At 35.3% G+C, this 23,406-nt stretch overlaps 1 protein-coding gene across 1 annotated transcript in view; it reads left to right on the forward strand.

Annotated features, from left to right (window-relative positions):
* drd2 (dopamine receptor D2) overlaps positions 1-23,406 on the forward strand; it is a 56,276-nt gene that overhangs the window by 22,089 nt on the left and 10,781 nt on the right. Inside the window, exons 2-3 of the mRNA XM_005801055.2 lie at positions 3,689-3,999; positions 17,142-17,251. Coding sequence (XP_005801112.1) covers positions 3,721-3,999; positions 17,142-17,251 — 389 coding nt within the window. The 5' untranslated portion in view covers positions 3,689-3,720. The remainder of the gene's footprint in view (positions 1-3,688; positions 4,000-17,141; positions 17,252-23,406) is intronic.

Raw genomic sequence — 23,406 nt, forward strand, 5'->3', positions numbered from 1 at the left:
TAGGAACTATCTGTCCTTTGTAATGCTGTGATCAATGGAGATTTTCAAGGACCTTAAAAATAAAAACAAAGGGTGCTTGTATTATGGCTGCAAAGGTCACACAAGAATACATAAAGGTCTGGCCTTTACAAGTCAGTGGTTCACAGCAATGAAGCTCAGGTCAGTTACCAATCTCCCTACAACTTACAAGATAATTCAGAGAAGTGAAATGAATAAAATATGTTTAACAATGACACCACAAACACATAAAGCTGAGTTTTTGTTTGGGTTTTTTTGTGCATATCTCTGGGCATTGAGGTTGTAACCCCCCTTGTGGTGATTTAAGGATGTTACAACTTCAACAAAAGCAGAGTATTCGTGTTCAAAGATGTTTACACAAGATGCTATCTGTTAAATGCTATTGATGAGAAACCATGTCCTCTTCTGACTCATCTGTTTACACTTACCTTAATGCAAATAGTACATTACAGCAAATTGCTTCATGCATTTCAGATGCAAGCAGTTTGAAATGCTTTTCAATTGTTGTGGGATAGCTTATGCTTTGCTTATTGTATTTTGCAACAACTTTGTATACAATTATTGAAGTAAGTATGTAAAATGTTTGGTGATGTTGTCCCAAAGACGAGAGCTTTAACTTTTGGTTGCCACCCTCATATAAGTTTCTCTACTAGCAAGTTTTTTGCAGCTGTGAAACTCTACTGCAATAGTGTTGGGCCAGTTAGGAGAAATGCAAAGTAGAAGATTTGAGTATTCCTCAAACAGCGGCTTAGGAGTATTGAAACCAATGCAGATAGATGTGAAGAGAGATACAATAGTAAAAAGGATTTATGCTGGGGAGATTGCTAAACACGTCACAATTCATAAGTTCAAGAAAAGATTTCTGAAAGGAAATTTTTCTAAATATTTGACGTTATTTGTTTTGGACTAAAAAGAATCTATAAAAAAATCTCCAAAAAAGGTTTTGCCGTAAATTCTTATTTTTGTAATTGATAAATGATGTTCCACAATCATTTCAAGTTCAAAAAGAACACTTAAAAAACATAAACATGCCAAACGTGATGTCCATGTCAGTGTTGAGTGTGTGTAAGCTTTTCACTGGAATGTGTATTTGAACAAGAGCTATCCCTAAAACTAGAGTGCATACAAGGTTGTGCTGAAGTAGGAATAAAAGAATGGTAATACAAGAACTAAGTAGCTTTTTGTTTAATAAAACCTCAACTGGGAAAACCTTGATGTTTATTTACAGTCATTTTCCAAATGACTGTAAATCAAACATTTGATGCATGAAATAAAAAATCATTCACTCACACATGAAGGAAATATGAAGAAACATTGCTATTTTAAGTTCTTTTTAAGTAAAACTTTATGTAACAAAAAGGCTTTGTTTTTCCACCTATTTTTTTAAAGCAAACCCAGATCAAATATGCTCAACATTTAGAAGAGATTTCTAATTAGAATTATTATGAATTATGTAAAAACACACATTGTAAAAACAGAATTTTTATTTACTTAGCCAAACAGATTCTGCTGTTTGCTATCTTTACAGGGGAAATGAATACAATTATCTATAACAGTTATATCTTGCCATAATGAAACTGCAGGAACACTTTCACAAGTAATACAATTATTTTTTAGCTATGAAATCATTTAAATTTGCTAAGCTAAAATGGCTTGGTTCTAGTTGAGGATGGAAAATCATTTTGCTTCTTCCTCCGCGTCAGACTACAAATCTGTTTTTCCAATCAAAGTGCCGATAAGGGGTGAAGAACAGATTTAGTTGAAAAAAGCGTAGCATGTCATAAAGCATGCATCTTCACAGACACAAGGGAAGTTTATGACTCTTTATTTTTATTCAAGTTTATTACAAAACAATGTCATACACCTTTGATAGGCTTGCAGGGAAAGGAGTGTCCCAGCAGCAGTGTCACTTTGATCCAGTAACAAATAAAGCAAAGCACACATCAAGGTAAACTGACTTTTTCTATAGCCCATAACCATCTGGTATGTGTCAGATCCCAGTCAGTGAACAAGCAGTAAAGCGGTTTTGTTTACATCAAAAGCTCAGAAAATCTGTCCCAGGGAAAAATAAGATAAGAAAACAGAAGCGATTGTCATGAGGTTATTCTTGGGGGCTCTGAGATTCCATGCAATGCAGTTTTTGGTGGCTGGTCTTTGATACAGATCTCAGGCACCAAGTCATATTTTGTACGACTATTATCTTCTTTAGAATACTGTAGTATCTCGAATATTTAAGATCGCTTTTGTTTTAAGTAAAAGATCAATCTAATTTGGTGCAAGTTATGAATGAAATTTTATTGTAACACATTGACTTACCAATATCATCCATTTCAACGTTTCTTAAAATATTGTAATTAATTCAGCAGCTGTGTTTAATTAATCCATTAATTTTTATTTTCATGTGTTCCAATTTCAAAGTAATCATGACTTTGTGTTGCTTGTTGCTTAGAGCCGACAGAGGAAAACTGAAGGCCACCTCTTGATTGTTGTTGCTAGATTTAATGTGTGGGATGCACTGATGACTGGCTGTTTAGTTTACACACGGACCATTAAGGCAAAAACATCCTGCAGACGAGCACTGATGTGATATGAGCAGTCAGTCAATATAAACTGATCGGCCTCGGTGTTAAAACTACCAACAGGGAAAATGACAAGTATTGACAATGTCATTGAAATGTTCCGCTCTGCCGGGAAACCTTGTGTCTTGGCATGCTTCAGGCTCTCCAGCAGACTACTATGGCTTTATTTGTCTGCAAACATGCTTTAAAATGATCAAGCCTCAATCACTCATAGCAGGCATCTGATTCATTCAGTAGAAAAATATCAAGAGGGGAGCAGAAAACCTGCATGAACAGTAGAGACAGAACAAAAGCAAGCTCAACCTGCATGGGAGTTGTAGTTATTAAAAGAGTTGTGCTGTTAGCTGCATTTAAATAGTTGCAGAACTGCAGACGTCCAAGAGGTGACGTGATTGGTCAATGGTTTAACACATTCCGCGTGTCCAGTTGTGTAATTCTGTATGTAACTTTTTTTTTTTTTTAAAGTATGTCACATATTAAAACTATCACTATATGCAACAGATAATCTGTGAAAAAATTGAGCTCCTTTGCCTTCTATCTATGACTCTGCTGCCATCTACAGAAATACAGAAAAAAACAAACATCAGAGCCAGAAGGAGGGTCTTCATCCTGTCAATCGGCACACTTGCAATAACTTTTTACTTTTGTGACGTACAGCTGACCACCAAAAAGTGGTACATATAAAGAAATATTTTAGTGGCTGTTTGTTTCACATGCTGTGTAAATATACACATGAAAATATGAGTGTGCATTAATAAGCACATGAGTCAAACTACTAATATTGATATATGTCACATTTTCCTGTGAGGAATGCAAACCTTTACTCAAAGCCACATCTATAATCTCTTAATTGTCTACTTTGTTGTCACTTTAACTTTATTGAACCTGTCATGGTTTTGATTCCAATCTCCACCACAATTTGAAATCAAGTCCAATCTCATTACTGGGCTCAGCAGGGTTTAAAAGATCAATCGAGAAAATGCTTTTGTTCTGCATTTACTAAAGGATTAAAGATTATCTAGGGACTGTCTTCCTGTTTGCAAACAATTCGCTGAATTCAACATTGAAATACTGTCTCACCTGTTTTGCAGGGCCACTTCCTGGCCTCCATCACTCACAGCTAATGGATGTCTTTGGCCAGTATGCCTACAATGACAGTTTCAACGATAACGGAACATGGCACTTCAACGAAACAGAGCAAGAACAGAGGCATCCTTACAACTACTATGCCATGCTTCTCACGCTACTCATCTTTGTCATCGTCTTTGGCAACGTTCTGGTGTGCATGGCTGTGTCGAGGGAAAAGGCTCTGCAGACCACTACCAACTACCTGATCGTCAGCCTGGCTGTTGCTGATCTTCTGGTGGCCACATTGGTTATGCCCTGGGTTGTCTACCTGGAGGTAGGATGATAGAAATGCACAAACACAAACATACACACAGCCACAAAAACAAACACATTTCACCCATATTTCTTTGGAATGAGACATAAAACGTGACATTTCGTATCCCAGAGACATTCTCTCTCTCTTCCCTGTACATTTTATACTTTTTCTCTCTGTGTATTACATCTGTAAAAAACAACAACAAAAGAATAAAAAGAGTAATGGTTAGAAAACTGAGGCATCTGCAGCAGAGCAATACCCCTGCAACAACTATGTTTATTTCCAGTGTTATAAGTGACTGAAACACTTGGACAGCACTGAAATGATGAAGATCCAAACACAACACATAATTTAAAAGACAAAATTCACAACTGGAGGGTAAAACATGTCAGAGCAGATAATGGATTTAGATTAAATATAGTTCTGGTGAAACTCTGGCGATAAAAGGCTTCGATAAAGCGAGCTGCACACTGCAGCTGCATCGTCAGGTCACAGGAACAAGGTAAAACAAGAGTGAAGGTTAACATGTTCACATCAGTCTTGTAAACAGGAGCCATGCAGTGGTCAGAGGCCTGTGATTTAGCAGATATGTGACAACAGCAAAATGTCAGACTAACCATTTTTATTAGAGGTCGTTGGTTTATGAATAAATCTTCCTGGGTGCCTTTAATCCAGTGTAGCTCAATTAATATCTATTTTTTTAAGATTCCTAAAAGCCCACAAAAAATGTTTGCTATAGCGTAAAATGATCTAATCAGTGATCAATGGGAGTTTATGTTGTTTGAAAACCTCTATGTTTGCTTGTACTGTGATGTGCAGTTGTTTTTTTAAGTCATTGGCAAGTTTCAATGCCTGGAAGCTTTTACAGAAACCAAGACCATTTTTAGAGCCATTATTTTTTTCTTATAAAATCTACCAGATATATATTTGGGTATCTGGGTTGACGTGTACTCTCAATAAGACTCTTGAAGTGAGGTGGTACTTGAAGATTTGTTCTCAGTCACAGAGAAAATGCAGTGGTGCAAAAATGTGAAGCTTAAATTGTTATAATAGGTAAAAAATTTCTATGTATCAAAAATGTTGGAACCACTCCAAATTAACATGAAAAACCCAGTCAAATTTGTTTTCACTTTCTAGAAAGTGAGGAAAATAATTATTCAAGAAAATATGCTTGCATTTTTTCTAGTACTGTATATTGATTTCCATTTTTATTATTTGAGATCTGTCTTTGCTCATCAGCTTATAGTGGCATTGGACAACAACAATTTTTAACTTGACTGTACTCACAGCCCATTAGGCCATGAGTAACCAGGCAGTTTTTTAGTGCGTTTACTCTTTTTCGGTTGCTTGGGGTTTTTACTATATTAGTTTATTCATCTCTGTCTCAGTAAGATTTCACCTAATTAGTTAATTCCTTGTCTTTACCCTCTTTTAAAAATTTTGTTATGTTTATGCATTTAGTTTATATTTTTTTGAATTAGTGTTAGAGAGGTTTCCCTTTGTGTCTATTATAGCTCCCTCCATCTTACCTGTGTTTATTATTATTAGTCTCTCTCTCTTTCCCTGCCTTGTTCTCTCCCACAGCTGTTTGACCTCCCCTGATTAGACTCACTTGGTTCCCATTTCACTGAAGCCATTTCTGTCTGCATTTGTTGACAACTGGTTTCTTCAACATACATATGATCTATTCCTGTCCTGTCCTCCTCGTCCTTGAGTATTTTGTCTGCACTCTGCTCCAGCTACAACCTTTGAACTTATAACAGACATGGTACAAGGGATTAGAGGAATTAGACGAGATGAGATTTATTTATTTTTTTTGACGAAATTCATTATGAGCCTGATTAAAAAGCAGCTTGACAAAAAAATTGTTTTTTTTAGTTTTGTTATTTTTCCCAAGCTATAACTATTCTGTAGTAGGAGCAGCGACTTTTCCAGCAGACACAATTTACTTAAACTGCACAGTTTTGTACACCACAATAGAAAAGACACAGAAGCGATGTTCAAGATAAAACAGAGGTCTCCAGGAAATTAAGCCCTGGGGGGAAAATTTTTTGAGTCACATAGTTGGGCATAGACAACATTAGAAACACACCTATCAGACTCTTTTTTTTTGTTCTCCATGATCCATTAGAACAGCTCTTAACTACCTTTTAGTGATTGCTGTGAGCCGTAATACAGAGCAGAGTGTTCATACCTTGTTTTTATCAAAATTATTTACTTCTTTCTCTGTTGTTGTGGGCAGCTAGCTTCTCACAGAGGGGGCCACATCAAAGCATGCCATAGAAGTTGGAGCTGATTTGCTGCCGGACGCATTTCAAAGCACCAAATGACACCATAACACTTTCTCAATAGAAAATTGTATTTGATGGCATACCAAAGACTCAAAGGAGAGTCTTTGAAGGTGTAAAGTGGTTTAATTGCATGTAGGTGTTCAAAACTAGCTTTGTTTGTTTAAGGATGGCACTTTGGAGTGTGCTAAAAGCAATCACTTTGAAATATTTATCAAATACAAGTAACAGCAAGCTTTTGGCTATAGGTTTGACAAGCATAAATCCTATATAGACAGCATCAAATTACAAGAATGCTCAATATATCCTCAAGGTCTCTGTCCTTTTTGTGCCAATTTTGTTTCTCTGCTGGCAGGATCATAAAAACCTTGTTATGTCAGTTTAATGAAACTTGAAGAGCTGGAGTATGTGTAGGGGGAGATAAGGGACAGCTCATTAAAAATTAAATATCTGCAACCCAAAACACTGCAGTTATTATAGTGGGTCAGAGTTGTCCTTTTGACTACACTTTAAGCATATTCCCTGTCTTTACAACTTCTCAATTCACAACTATTCAGTCCATAGTTGTTACATTGGCCACTACATGAAGGGTACAGCTAATTGCTTTTCCGTCTATTTTCAGGACACAGCCAATTAACCAGACAAGATGGATAGCAGTACTAGGATCCAAAACAAACACATAAGAGCAAAAGTTCCAAAAAATATTCTAGAGTAATTCAAGTTGCAGCTAACAAGATACGATAAAATGCGAACAAAATACTTAAGATTTGTTTGCTCTGCCTTTTTAGCATGATATAACGATATATACCATTACAACCTGAGAAAGTAAACGCTGAGTTGAAAGTTTACATTGAGTGTGCACGAGTCGAGCAAACAGTGTGACTTTGTCACTTTGACTGGCGGAGGCTCAGTGTTTAAAAGGAGACTTAGCAAGAAAAGTAAGTCAAAGTGAATTTATTAAAGAAATGCAGATTTGCACCAACACCATTACAGAGTGACAGAAAGAAGCTGGCTTTTATATCTTGAGTAATTTCAGCAGACATACATACAAAAAAGAAATAAACATTAGTTACACAAACCTAACACCAAAACGATAAATGGTACCAATAAATATTTATATGCATTACAGTAAGCTAATCTGAGGTCAATCCCTCTGCTGCTTCACTCTGCTGATGAGACACACCAAGAAAGGTAAGTGCTCATTCAAACAATTGTTGAACTTACACCAATAGAACCAATAGAAGAGCTAAGAAACAGATTGACACATTTATGTCAGTCTGTACAAGAAGGATAACCAGTCCCTCTGCCTACAAGAATGCTCAACTAAATATCAAAATACAACGGAAATAAATAATTGAAACAAGAAACATTAGGTTTCTTGTTCAGGGGTCGTCCTGCCCGAAGTGGATGAGTTTAAATATCTCAGGATCTTGTTCACAAATGAGGGAAGAAGAGAGCGGGAGATCGACAGGCAGATTGGCGCAGCGTCTGCAGTGAAGCATGCGCTGTACCGGTCTGTCTTGGTGAAGAGAGAGCTGAGTCAAAAAGCGAAGCTCTCGATTTACCTACCCTCATCTATGGTCATGAGCTTAGGGTCATGACTGACAAAACAGTCGGTCGAAATGGGTTTTCTCCATAGGGTGTCTGGGCTTTCCCTTAGAGATAGGGTGAGAAGCTCAGTCATCCAGGAGGGACTCAGAGTAGAGCCTCAACTGTCGAGAGGAGCCAGTTGAGGTGGCTGAGGCATCTGGTCAGGATGCCTGCTGGATGTCTCCCTGGCGAGGTGATCCGGGTCCCCTCTCACCAGGAGGAGGCCCTGGGGAAGACTTGGCTGGAGGGACTATGTCTCTCGGCTGGCCTGGGAACGCCTTGGGATTCCCCCGGAGGAGCTGGAACAAGTGGCTGGGGAGAGGGAAGTCTGGGCCTCACTACTGAAGCTGCTACCCCTGCAACCTGACCCCAGATAAGAGATAGATAGATAGATAGATAGATAGATAGATAGATAGATAGATAGATAGATAGATAGATAGATAGATAGATAGATAGATAGATAGATAGATAGATAGATAGATAGATAGATAGATAGATAGATAGATAGATAGATAGATAGATAGATAGATAGATAGATAGATAGATAGATAGATAGATAGATGATCTTTCAGTTTCATTAATAAGGAAAGACAGGTTTGGTTAAATTGATTTATTTTTATCGTTTGAATATTCTGCATTGCTGAATTAAGCTTCACTCACCCCAGGCAAGGCATTAATAATTAAAGAACCATATATAATTGTAGAGAAATGAGAAAGACAGTTAATGGGTGTGGACTGTGTTGACTGTGGGGCTACTCAGTCTGACTAATGTATAGAAAGAAGAGTGGTGAGGCACTCAGATGTGGGTCATCAGAGGCCAAGAACACCTGAATAAACCAAAACTAATTGGAAAAACATACTGGTAGATAGTACAAGCCATTTAAAATGTACCATGATAAATTTATTGGAATCATGTCACTAAATTTACAACTGGAAACTATGAGTAGATGATCCAAAATTACTTTAAATCTCTGGCATGGACTTTTTCATGTCAGTAAAGGCAGAATACTAAATGACCAAATCTAAAAAAGCTTTGGAGAGGTGAAAAAGGCAAAATGATACACACTCAAACTGAAACCAGTTTAGGAGACACATTACATGCATATGAATAAAACACAGACCCTAGGGTGGATTTCCTTCTCTTCTGAAAAATAAAAACCTTTTCATCACTGAAGTGGACAGTTATATTAAATAAACTAGAATATATATTAAAATGAGGCTTGTCTGTCTGTGTTAAGCATACTTTTCATTAAGCCTACATTTTAGATTTTTTTTTTATTGGGCTGATGTAATATTCTAATGCTAAATGCAATGTTTTCATTGGATACAAACTCATTTCCACTTATATGTAAGTAGAAACTCATAATTAAGAGAAATAAAAGCTTTAAAACATCAGTTTGTGAGTTAAAGGCCAGTTAATTAAGTGCATTTAATTAGCACTTAAATGCTAATTAAATGTATTTAAGTGCACTGGCTCGTACTTTTCTTAATTATGTCCATGAAAGTGGTTTGGTTTTTGTTTACAAAGTAGTTTGTGTTTAGATTTAATTTATGATATGATTACATTTAGATAGCAAACCACCATCATGTTCATCATGTCTGAACATAACCTCACTGAAATCTTCAAGGTGAATATGCCAACAAAGTAGAATAAAAGGAACTAAAAAAGCTTAAAAGTTCAAAGTTCAATACATTACAATTAAATTAATGTTTTTTCCCTCAACAGTCTGAACTAAATTCCGACATAAAACATGAAATAATTCTTGAACCATTTTTTGTTCATTGCCATCCAAATCCATAAAGCATCGGTTTAATTAAGTACTCTTCACTTTGCTCCATTAAACTTTATTTTTTTTAATGTGGCAAAATTCCCAATAAATAATATTGTCATTCTCATATTTCCAGCTTTAGTCTACTAGTAGTCTTCCAGCTGTAACACTTCATCTGACTGTACAAGGTTGGTGCTTAATTAAAAACCAAACCTTTAATATCTTGTTGAAGTACATCAGTTAACAAATATTAGACACAAAAGATAAAAATATTTGTAGTGGTTTTTGTTTTTTTTGGTTCTACCTTTGATATGATCAAACAAAAATGTTTGATTTTTGAGAATGTGCAGAATGCAGCTTCCTTTTCCAGCTCTTCTCTGCTGTACCAGAATGGAGACTCATAGTCAACACCGAAAACTAGGGATGAGACATTTCCTCTTTTCAAAGATTTTGCTTTGGATCCGTTAGAAAAGTGAAGAGTTTTGAAATGGCTCTTTATTCTGCATCATTCCCACTGGCTTGTAGGTGCTATGAAGTTTTTTTTTTTTTGTGCTGGTAGGTCAATAAAATTTTTTATTGCATCTTTTGTTTTTTGTTTATTTGAAAACTTGAAATACTTTATACTATTGAACATTTTAATCAAACTATTCACCAGAAAACTGAAGATAGAAACAAACGTGTGATCTAGTTTGTTGCTGCCCTCGCCCTGATGTATATTTTGATAATTTAATAATCTGCTCTCAGTTTTACTGCCTTCAATATCAGTGAAATACATCCAGATGCTACCACTTTTTCTCAGCTCTCAGATGCTAGCTTTTAAATCCATCTACCTATTGTTCTATTGCTCTTTGTACCTGGCCCCGAACACCACACTCTTTCACATCCCTTTTCTTTTTTTTCACATCATGGTTTGCCTATCGATGGGGTGGTGTACGTAATTTGAAGGTGAGACAGAGACAAGCACTCTCCACACAAAGCCAACAACACACATCCCAGCCAACCTCAAGTATTCAACTACTACAGTTCAATGAGTGTTTACCACCTTGGACATCTCTTTGCCTTTTTGTCACATTTAAATGTTTCAAATGACTTATGTCTTCTTAATCCGCTTTAGGCTGACAGATTTTAATAGTTGTTTTTTTTTCCATTTGTTCTTGTTGTAATTTTGATTAAAGAATAATGTTTTACTTTTTTAATCTTTTTAACGTACGTGGTTTAACAAGACTGATTCTGTTTTACTTATTTCTTGCATCTATCAGAATGGCAAGTGGAACTGGTCAATTATAGCTACAAATTAAAAATAATAATTTCTGCATATGGTCAGGTTGTTTTTTTATAACTTTTTCTTTTTCGTTACATTTTCAGAACATTTTACACTAGCTTTTATTGTTTTCGTTAGTATGTCTTGGATATAATATAATATTATGTGAATGTATGGAAAATAGAAAAAAATGACAAAATGGAAAAGGGAAAATGTGTATAGAGCTCTGCATGTGTAGTATAGAGGTATACAGTGTATCTGCAATAACAAAAACAACAACAAAGACAGACACTGTTTTGGTAGATGGTCAAGATCTACCAACACCACACCTTCTTCCAGTAAATGTTGTTTTTGATTTCATCTGTCACTGTCCATTATTGTTGGGGCTTAATGTATTTGACATTAAGCTCAAATTTTTTAGAGTATCTGGTAACTCCTGGAGCATAGACCAGATTTTTTTTTATCATTCACCTGTATTTTTTTAAATTCTGGTGTCACTGACCATGTCTGTGACCAAGGCTCTTGTGTTAATAATGTTTTAGCAAATCTTAGTCACAGAGGGTGGGCAGAGCATTCAACTTGCCCTTTATTATTAAATGCTAGATTTGCATTAATTACCACCGTTTTTGCTTTTTTTCCATGTGTGACTGATTTTTGGAGCCCATGGAAGGAAAATTATGCGTGATCTGAATTGGTGGAAAGACACTTAGAATAAATGTTAATTATCATCTGCTACAGCACACATGCTTAAGCAGCAGTGCAGCTTTTATGTAAGTTCCTGGAAAAAGTAAAAACTAATTTACACTCACATTTCTATTATAACTTATTATTATAAGGCAAATTGTTTCACATGTAACATTCACTGTGTGCCATTTACAAAAGCCCAAATTTATGTTACAATATATTTCCAACTGTGATTTCAGTTTCAGTGTATTTGTCATGCATGTTTTTCAGTTTCATTTTTGCAAGGCTTCCTTTTTGCTTTGTTGTTTTCTCTTAGAAGTCTCTATCCTTGCTGCACCTGATGAGCAGTAAATGTTCATTATCATGTAGAACCTTATTATAATCTTCAATTCTTCAAGTATAGAAAATTCTGTTTCTCACCCTTATTGATAGTGGGGAACTGCTTCAGCAGCTGAACACAGATTAAACTGGTCTTCTTTTTAACAAAACAATTAAGTAGATAATATATCAAACATATCATTTTGGTTGCTCCTCTTATCTTGTATAAACTTGCTTTCATATCACTGTTGACTTTTTTGAGATATATTATTTTTGAGTTCAGAACAGCCGTATGATTGTAATTTAGAAAACAGTGTTACATTGTTTGAACGCAGAGTGATATTCATTCACACTCTATGAAATAATATAGCATAATCAGCTTTAACCTGCCATGTGTCCATTGGCAAGGATCTATTGAAAAACAAACCAAGGTAAATTTGTATGTTTACACTTTTAAATCAAATGGGATAAAGAATGACAAATGATTTTAGAATAACTTCCCTTATCTTATATGAGCGTTCTTTGTCCTATGTGTAAAAATTAAGCTACAACTTGCACTAGTGATGACAGCATTGCAACAAAACACTCTAAACATATTTTTTTATTGCTGTAATATTCATGAACATAACAGCAGGATGTGTTTATATCCAGAGCCATCAATCTGCTCTATCAACCACCTCCCAATTGCAAATTGAAATTCTAATTGCATATCAATCATGGATTCTGACAGCAATAGCTATAGCCCTTAAGTGACCATGTTATGAATGACCTTAGATACCAACAGCAAACTTCCCTTTCTACATTTGAGAAAATTACCAGATCTTAGTAGGAGACAGCGAAACAACCAGTTCTTACTTTTGTTCTATTTTTGTTTTGTTTGTTTGTGCTTTTGTTTCGTTTTCTTTTTCCTCCATGTCGCAAATGGTGTTGTGGTATTGTGTCTGAATTCACATTGTTCGTTGTTAATGTGAAAGCAGGAGATTACACTTTTCTGTTCTCTCTCACAAGTGTTTGTGCAAAGGTTGTAATCCCAGATGTGGTTTGTAGTGTGAGGGAAACAGAAGAGCTGGATTTGGCACGTTGCCTAATTTTTCCTCACAGGCCTTATGTTGTAAAACAAGAATGTTCTTACTTTTCCGCATAGATCAAAAGGTAGACCTTATGAAGCTATTGTATTACAAGAGACACATCTGACTGCAAGCAGGTTTTTTTTTTTTTGATATACATGGAAGTTTATGATCCTTAAATCCTAGAAAAGCCTGTACAAGCCTAGTTTTGTGTTGCAAAATGCAATATGAAGTTGACAGGCAGAGTTTTAAGTGGACAACAAACGGTGTGGATGTGCAGTGGACTGTAACATCTAAAGCTTAGCTCAAACCCAAAACAGTTTTTTCTGGCTTTAGAGCGTAGCAAGCAATTTTTATATAAGTGAGAAACCACCATCTTTACCCATCAGTTTCTAAAGTACATTCTAAAGTAAAGAAGAACTCTCGATATATATAATTTCCTTCCTTCATGCATATTTGAATAACGTTTTGAAATTAGTGTTCAAAGACGGAGAACTACAGTGACTGTTTGCTTAAAAGCAGCCTGCCGTACATCACAAGTATGGACGACTGAATAGATTTCCTTTTAAAGTCTCATTTACATGTCTCTTTCTGCCAGCTGGCTAGCTGAACAAGCAGTTGGACGAACATTTACAAAGAAAAAGTGCACTGCTAAAGTCAGTCTGAATTCACAATACCTAATTAGTAAACTTATACTTTACTGAAGAGGGTAAAATCGTTTATACTACCAATGACATCTAAGTAACTAACAGGGCACAACCATTACTAATCCTCAAGGTGACTAAGTCAAAAATTTTTACTTTCTTTTATATTTTTTGAATGATTAGAAAGTAAGTACAAAAAACTGAGAGAAATAAATAACTTTTAGTAACTGTAAATGTATTTAAAATTAAAAAAGATTATTTTTGTGAATTTAGGTGACTTCTAATTTTGGTTTTCCAGTGGTCAAATTCATTTACAGTATTGTCCATGTTTATTGACACCCTGATAAAGATGTGTGTGCATTTTGAAGAATGGTTAACAAAATTAGGCTTCTGTAGTCTGAGATTTAAACTTTACAATTTATTAATAGTCAAAACTGCCATGACATACAGTACTTCCAGTGAGTAAATGCAAGCTGCCATTTTTTATGTAGCAAAACAAGTCGCCAGTGACTATACAGTACACTGTAGGCAGTTTAATAATAACAATTCGATAAAATGAAAAATGCAGTTTTTTTCGCAGTTTATTACCCATTACCATAAATGACGTGATGCTTAAATTAAAAACATCCATATAAATCCAAAAGATTTATATGCATGGGTTTGTAGAACACACTTTATGTCAGGTATGTGCTGCCTCTGCCGATTTCTTAAGAAATTGAGGTGCACACCTTTATGGTTCTTTTATCCAGCTTCAACATGGACAGACATTATTTATAAATGATCCTCATGATCATGAACATTTTTTAAGTTTTAGACCTCACTTTATGATTTTTCTCTGACTGAAGTATTTACATAACATTGTTGGCTAGATCATTATTTGAATATCATTTTCTCAATGGGTTTGCATAAGGTTTTCCCTTTCATTTTGCTTTAGATTGTTCAATTTTATTTAGCAAAGTGACACACTTTGTAGAGATTAAACATCAATTGTCAGCTTTATTGGAGCTGGCAAGCCTAAAAAACACAGTTGACATTTAATTTACTGACAAATATCTATGATGAAATTTTTGCCCTGTTAGCCTCTCTGTTATGTAGCAGGTAACACCTTTTTACCTGTGCAGAGCTGCTATTTTACCATCATCCATAATCAGATATGATAATCTTGTTTTTTATTTACTTACATTTTCAAAATAAGATAATCCTGAAGACCCTGACAACTTGCCAACCATCTTTATTTAATAAAATTTAATAAAATTAAATAATGACTGGTAAATTTAGAACAAGTTCTACTTATCACAAAATATGTTTCCCTGGAAATGCAACATCAATGTCTGCCATTTTAGTTTCCTTTTCTTGAGCAATTAGTGCTGTGAAATGCCACTTAATTTACCTTTCTAAACCACGTGCTGTATGCTCTTCTGAACTTCTTTGATTTTAAATATCCATATTGTTTTGTGCTCTAAGACTACTGAGAATTCAAGATTAAACAGCTGCGTTGAAGGGGTTTTGAGAAAAGTGTATCCTCATATATCTGCTTACTGCTGTTCCAGAGTAGGAAGCCAGGTGATGACAGAAAAGAGCGCACGCTCAATCAATGCAGAGGGCATTATAATTGTTTTGAGATGCAGAGGAGGGAAATGTCAAGTGCAAACGGTTTGTGTAATGTTAGAGCGTAAAAGAGCCTTTGAGATGTGAGGCAGTCATGGCTTGGTTAGATGGTTCTCCGTAGTCTAATCCCACCCGCATCAACGTACAGCTTTTAAATGATGGATCTTAATTTTCTGAAAACAGATCACTGAGACAAAGATAAATTTTCAACAGGGAGGCAGGAGGTGCCCCGTGACACTTACATCCCCCTTACCCTTTACACAGCTGTGGGAGGAAGCAGGTAGGATTTTGTGCCAGCTGGGGTGGGCGTAATCCGAGCTGTCAGCGCATCACCGGTGAGGTTGGTTTCATCATTTGACCAAACCATGGCGACCAACTCTGGTATAGATATAAATAGGTTGCAATGTTGTTCGTGAGAGGAGGCTATACAAATTGTAATGTATGTTGTAGGATTTTTAGCTCACGAGCATTTAAGATATGCAAAAATTTGTTACAAGGGAGTTCTTTAAAGCCTTTTATGACAAGCCAATGTTTGAAATAAATCTGTTTGTTATAAACATTACATTACAAATTATCAGTTTACTTTTCAGAAAATGACAAAATGGAGAGGGAGGGGTGTAGATTGGATCCCATCAAGAGATTGTTTAGGGTGCATTCACACAAGACTTGTTTAGTCTGCTTTAATCAAACTGATGCGGACCAAAAATGCAAACTCTGGTCCGCCTAAAAACGTAGGTCTCGGTTCAGTTGCAGTGAACTTTGGCGCGGTTCAAATGCAGGTGAACGTGGACCGGAGACCGCTCCAAAAGCAGGAAGAAACGGCTCATTTTCTTCTGAAGGTGCTCATTGTCTGGCACCTTCAGACATTTTCGTGTTACACTGTCATACTTGGCATCATCAGTTGTAAGGACTTTGTGAACTGGTGTCAGCAGAACCACCTCCTGATCAATGGAGGAGAAAGCAAGAAGTGGTGGATTTCTGAAGGCACAGACCCACCCCACTGACACCGGTGAACTTCCAGGGAGTCGACATTGAAATAATGGATACTTATAAATATCTGGAAGTTCACATAAAAAAATAAATAAATCAGAGTTGACTCATAATATTGATGCCCTTGCAGGAAGAGTCAGATTAGACTTTGTAGAGTTAAAAAATAATTCTACTTCATTGCACATTCCTTGGATCAGAATACACTATTTTACATAACTGGACAGATTTTTATGTTATCTTGTGATTACAATGACATGTTTTAAAATGTTTTTGTGTATTCTGTACAATACCTGGGTCCTCTGGTAATTTAAAGTGCTTTGTACATTAAGCTAGATTGGATTGGAAACCTGTTCTTTATTGATCCACCATATTGAGGGACAAAATATTCAGCTCAGGGCATACCTTATAAAAACTGATCCCTGCATGTATTAAATGTGTTTATGAGCATGTAGAAGTTGAGCATGTTGTTATTAAGGTCCAAAAATAAAAATTATAGAGTTTTTTGTTCTTGGAAGTGGCAAAGATAAAAGAAAATTGTTTCAAAATTAGTTGATTTTGATAGTAACTTGAAATACTCTAAGACTCTGGAGTTGTCCACACAAAAATTATCTCAATTTTCCAAAGGCTTTACTTTAATCAACCCTGCTTTATAATTATGCCCCCTTTTTTTTTTTTTTTTAACTTTTTTGCTTTTTCAAGAAACCATGCTTGGGTTGTACTTCAGCAGAAATAAAAATTCAAAATGTTAACTGTTCACCAATACTTGATTTTGGTCCTTTTTCACTTACCAGGGAGGAAATAACATGTCAACAAATGTACGAATGCTTAACAATTGCTTCTTTTGAAGATAAAGAGATTATAATATTGGTGTTAGAGATTTGTGTAGATGTATTTTGCTGACATTCAGTAAACTGCAAATGCTTCATGTCTTTTTTCACTAGGTAGTGGGAGAGTGGCGCTTCAGCAAGATCCACTGTGACATATTTGTCACCCTTGATGTGATGATGTGTACAGCAAGCATCCTCAATCTATGTGCCATCAGCATTGATCGGTAAGTCTGATGTTGTAGATTTGCCAAGTGTGGTCACTCATGATTGCAACATGGAAATCAATGGAAATATTTAGCTTTTGAATAATAAAAAAATAAATCCCTACCTCTTGGTGCATGACTCGCCAGGCCGTTGTGCCTATTTACAGAGTAAATGGCCTTTTCAGACATGAATTTCACTCTGCACACAGTCTGAAAATGAAACATTTGCTTTTAATTAGGGACCGCCAGATGTCCTACAGATATAACATGAATAGACCTTTTTTTTAAAAAAAAAAGCTTTTTCAATTATGAAGAGAGCATAAGCCAATGAAAATGTCAGGTATCACAAAGTATCTACCAGTAAATTTAAAAGCATTTTTTACAAAAATGATCTTATATTGTAGACAAAATCATGTGAAGGAGTTCAAACTTTGGAAAAGGAAAAAAAAAAATTAATACACGATTTTTAGTTCAGCTGTTTTTCAGTTTGAAACATTGTCAGGCAATCACAACTATCAAAACCTAAATCAGAATCTTTTGGTATTGAAATCAAAAGTCACACCCAGAGCTTTAGAAAACAAGACACTGACTAAAACATAGATCATAATACAAAATTTTGTTTTTTACAAGCAGAACTGTAAATTAGGGCTTATAAAATAAATTCTGACCAAAAATCTAAGGCAAACAATCTAGATAGCTACAAACCAGCAACATAAAAAATAAAATCCAAACAAACAAAATAAAAATAAAAATTTAATCTAAAACCTGGGTCACTTTAAAGCTACCAAGCCAACAAACAAAACACAGCAGAACAACACAGGCCATAAAATGCCACGCCACGTCAAAGCTACCACAACACCAGCACTAAAACAAGGCTAACAATTTTCAGACTTTGACACATTAAAGTCTCGCTTTCTACTCCTTTATTTTTCACATGTACACTGCTCTTATTGCCTCGTGTAGAAAAGCTACAATTACATTTATTTCTTGTGTATGCCCTTTTCTGTGCTAAATATCAGATTCATTAATTCACTGGTACAGTATACTGCCCATTTTATAGTAGTGTTTAAGATTTCATTGCTTGATTTGAAAAGACTTTTAATTCAAGGGCAGCTCTTTACATGACTGAACCTTCAAAGTCCCACATTCTCACCAGAACACAGTGGATGAAAAATCTATTTCTGATTTTTGTGGATTCAGGCTGAAAGGTAGAGGTGGCAAAATCCTTTCTGTGGTGGCCTTTAATCTGAGCACCTGCCTTCCCTTTTAAACGAGAGCTAGTCAGACCATTTAAAACCAATTTCTTCTCTCCCTCATTTAATCCTAGCAGAGCAGTATATGTAGGCTTTTATTGTGCATATTCATTGTTTTTTGCTTAGGTGATGCTTTGTTTATTGCAGTAATGTGTTTTCACTTATTTGGAATTTGTCTATACTATATTTCACACAACAAACCATGTTGTGTTTGGCTGGAGCTGCTTTAAAATTTGATTTTGAAAATCTCTTTTATGGGGTCGATCAATAATTATTTGCAATAAACAAAAGGTAAGTGTGGTAGGGTGTGAACAGCTGGCATGATTTTGTGTAATTTTGTGCTAAATTTACACTATTTCTACTTGGCAGAGCTTTAGCCAGATGGCCTTAAAAAATTCAGTCATTAAATAGTCTGGTCCTGCTCAACTGTTTCATGCAAGTTGCATCAATAATTGCATCAGTACACATTCTATGATTTCCAATTACCTAATCCCAGAGCGTACAACTCTTTTACATGCTCAAAATCTAAGAAAAGGAGACAAAATGAAAATTAATGTATTTTTCTTTTGCTGAATTCTACTGTAGGGATACAGATTAAAAACATAAAATAGCATAAAACAGCTTAATACTTTGAAGCCATCATACAGACTCATTAAGTAAATTTGAATATTACTGAAAAACCTGTTTAGTTCAAGAACGTTATCACTAAGTGAAACACATTGTAGAGATTAATTACACATAAATGGATGTTTGAAACCCATGTATATGTTAATTATAACAATTTTACACTTAAATGTAAAGAAAACGTGACATTTAAAATTAGAATATTACATTAGACCATTAAAAAACATATTTAAAATAGAAATGTGGGCTTACTGCAGTTAAGCAAGCAAAGTATGTTTAATACTAGATCTTAAGCATATTTTATTAATAATAAGTATGTGTAAAAGCAATCTCAAAGGTTATTATTATCATCAAAAGGTGCTTTTAGTATGACATTCTAATTAAAATGATATCACAGTATGTCAATAAAACTAAGAAACCTCCTTATTGATTATATTAGACTTAATATAATTATTCATTTTGAAATTTCCAAACAGCATGGACTATTTTCTTCAGGATCAATCTGAGAGAGCAATTTTTTAAATGTGGACACTGTTGGGCAGGTGAAAGAAGGACGTCCTAGAAACTTGCTTTATTTGCATGTTAAAGGACGTAGCCTGGTCAAAATAACTAGTGTTCCCTTACAGTGGCTTCAGATGGTCATATCAGTCATTATTGGTAGCATAATATACCACCTATCCTCTTAATTAATATTATTCAACTAATCATCTTAAAATACTCAAAAATGTTATCATTTGATTAAAAAATACATGGTTCTGAAGTAAACAAAATAACTGATGACATTTCACTCTTATTCATTGTGGGCACATTGAAATTGTATCACTGAGGGAGTATTTTGATTTTTCTCCTTAGTCATAATAAAGCGTAGTACAAACTTCCTTCAGCCCCAGTAAAGCATCCCCAGAATTAAAAGTGTCATGGTTTTTAATTCTTAAAATCTGAGAATTCATCCAGAAATTCAGATTAAGACCTGAGTGGATGCTAAAAATGTCCCCCTTTCCCCCACGTTTTATTTCAATAAAACAAACTAAGAGAAACTCTCAACTATAGATTGTTGCTGGCAATTCTCCTGAGTTAGTGGTTCAAGATAGCTCAAAACCAGGTTGACACAACCAATTTTGTGTAAGAAAGAGAATCAGAAATATAATGATGAATTTCTAGTGATTAATAAATTACATTAAAGATTCTTTTGCTCTTCAAGTAGAAGAAAAGCAATTTAATAATATAATAATTTTCTCCCGTTGTGCTGATTTTTGATTCATTTATTCTAAGCTGTCGGGGATCAGATATGGTCTCAGTGAGGTTTTTTAGTGGATGGCAGGAGTGAAGAAATAGCAGAGATGTGTGTAAGATTAAGACTCTTTCTCAGTTTTAACGGTAGGTTGACATCCTTCAGAGAAATACTAAAATATATACAAAATATACGATGTAGTGGGAAGCTCACAAAGGTGGAACTCACATTACAGCCATGATTTATTAAAAAAATGATTTATTGCAGTAACTTGGTTCAGCAATTCAAACATGATATAGATTAATTACACTGAGACCAATGTTTTCAAGCAGTTCTTTCTGCTAAAGATGTAGATTTCCTGCTTTTGGGTGATGAAGCTAAGACAGGTTTATTTGTGCAGCACATTTCCTCAACAGGGTAATTCAAAATGCTTTACATGATGAAAACAAAGGAAATCAGACAAACATTACTTTGGAGAGGCATAATAGAGAAAAGTAATAGAAAATTGGAATACAGGAAAAAAATAATGTAGTAAAGAATATCAAGCTCAAGGTGCCCAGCAAAATCCCAAGTTTAAATCTAAAATATAATAGTACTAAAATAAAAAGTGTACTCTTTAAAATAAGGAATATGGTGGCACACCAATTTGTGGTTAGGTTGCTGCTGTTCCAAATCTCTTCCCCTTTGTTGTAATTTCCCTAAAACTAACACACATTTAGCTGTGAGAAGATTGAAGAACTGGATTTGTTGCGCAGGAGGAAACTCACCACAGCACCATGTAGAAATCCACTGAGCTCCGGAGAGTGATCCATTCTTTCACAAATATTTGCATAAGCAGCTTGTCAAGGTGCTGGATTTCTTTCCCCTGTAGACATGGAGATAGTTTGTAAACCTAATTTCCATTTAGATGTTCAACTGTGAATATTAACTAGCTGATTTTAGCCTGGGTGAATTAAATTTAGAGCTTGAACAATACTGATTATAGCAGTTCTTAAAGTACATTTTCTACCTTGGTTAACAGTAACACTCTACTTTAAGTCCTAACTGTGTCAGTACAAGTGAAAAGAAAAGGAAGATCTTGTACCTCAAAGTGTTTGAGCTCTTCGGACTAAAGATCTTGGTCTTCGTTTTGATTCTTTGCCAGAGTAAGGTTGCCACTTACCACATTTTCTACTGCGATGTAGGATATTTGTATCTAAACCAGGAGTGTCTGAGGACATAACCGAAACACATTGTAACATAAGTGGGAGGATTCTTTTGTCTTTTTTTGATTTTCTATGCTGAAACAGGGAAATATTACTCATGTACCAACATGGTCATTTCATTTTCTGAACTGGATTCAACCTGATTGATAAAGGCTCGTCTAGCTAGAGAGTAGCGATAGTTGCCATGGCTTTGTCTCGACGTACAGACTTATTGTCTCTGAAAAATTAGCAGTTGCAGTTGTTAAGCATCTTTGGCTGGATGTGTTTTAATATAATGGTTGTCTCAAATAACAGCTTCAAAGCCATTAAAAAACTGAGTGTGTGCGGTCCTTAGATTCTGTTCAGCAACAATACCCGATGTGTTGTTGCAAATTATCCAATTTAATTAAATAGTGCCAGTAAATTAAAGCAGATCACAAGCAGCAGGAGCCTGCACGTTTCAAGCTGGACGTTTTAGGAATAAATCTGCGTTGTCATTTTGCTAAGTTAACTTCCAGAATATGTATTACAATTCCAAGTGCAAGACAGCCCCCATATTTTCTTTTTATAGATTTCCGCCCTGCTTAATTTTACATTATTTTCTGCTTGGCTGCATGTTGGAGTCCACATGGCAAAAAAAAAAATTCTAGCATGGTCACACATGGAGACTGTTCCGGCTCTTATTGAAAGCATTGAATAAGAATGAAGGATGACTCCCGCATTTGGAGGAAGATCTGGTTGATCTGAATAATATGGTTGATTCCTATTTGTGCATATTGTAAGCTAGTGTCCAAACATGCAAGAGGACAATGGCTTCAGCATTTACGTGTTCAGTATTCCACTTAACTGCATAAGCTTACTGCATATTTGTGAATACACAGAAGAAGGAGAAGAAGAAGAGGGATGAGTGTGAGTTGATCTAAAGTTTCCTTTCCTTGCTTCAGTATATTTCTGTTTCCACCCATATGAGACTGATTTGTGAAAGTCCAGATAATAGTTTGGGATAAATAGGTGTGCTTTTATCAGTTTAACGGCTCTGGGAAGCAATGAGACGTGTTCACCGAAACACTGTTTGCTGCTATATCTTCTGTGAATGCAATCATAAAAAGGATGAGGACATTAGTGGGGAATTGAGTCTTTGCTTTCTAACAATGACCAGTCACTTATTTAGAAACCGAAGATGAAACTGTCTGAATGTAGGAGGTGATAAGAGGACACACACACAGAAAGTGTGATTCATGATAAGACTAATTAATGTTTTGGTGGTGTTTTTATCCTTTTTTCTGTTGCTACAAAATAGATAGGACAAATTTATGACTTAATACTGAACTTTCAGAAGAGAAAGTTCAGTACAAGTTCATTTATAATTTTTTTTTTCTTTTTAAATTGTATACACACTCAAAAATATTTTAATAGGCATTCAGCCTTTTCTTCTTTGCATTACCGGGACATATTTATAATCTTGTTTGCCTTTAAAAACCATATATTATATTAGTATAAATCTATAAAAAGTCCCTTACTGTAGATGAAAATGTCTATTTTCTTGTTATCAGTCATAAATTAAATTTAAAAAACAAACAAGCAACCAAAAATTCTCAAATAGCATGCTGATCTTTAATCAAAGAATGTTATGTTATAAATGTACTTAAAAGGCCTAAAAATATCTAAACTGATATGTGTATGTAGACGAGTATTTAATGGTTGCTTATGTCAAAATGTTACAAGGTAGCTGTGGCTACAGTGTAGTAGCGTGTGAATGTGTGCATAAATGGTTGAATGACTGAAGCTCCAACGAGCTTTGGAGTCCTCTGGGCTAGATGAAGCGCTGTACAAGTTCAGGACATGTGCCATTTTAACATTTAAGGGGAAGAGTGGGGGACGGGA

Source organism: Xiphophorus maculatus, chromosome 18, assembly GCF_002775205.1.
Source record: "Xiphophorus maculatus strain JP 163 A chromosome 18, X_maculatus-5.0-male, whole genome shotgun sequence".
Lineage (NCBI taxonomy): Eukaryota > Metazoa > Chordata > Actinopteri > Cyprinodontiformes > Poeciliidae > Xiphophorus > Xiphophorus maculatus.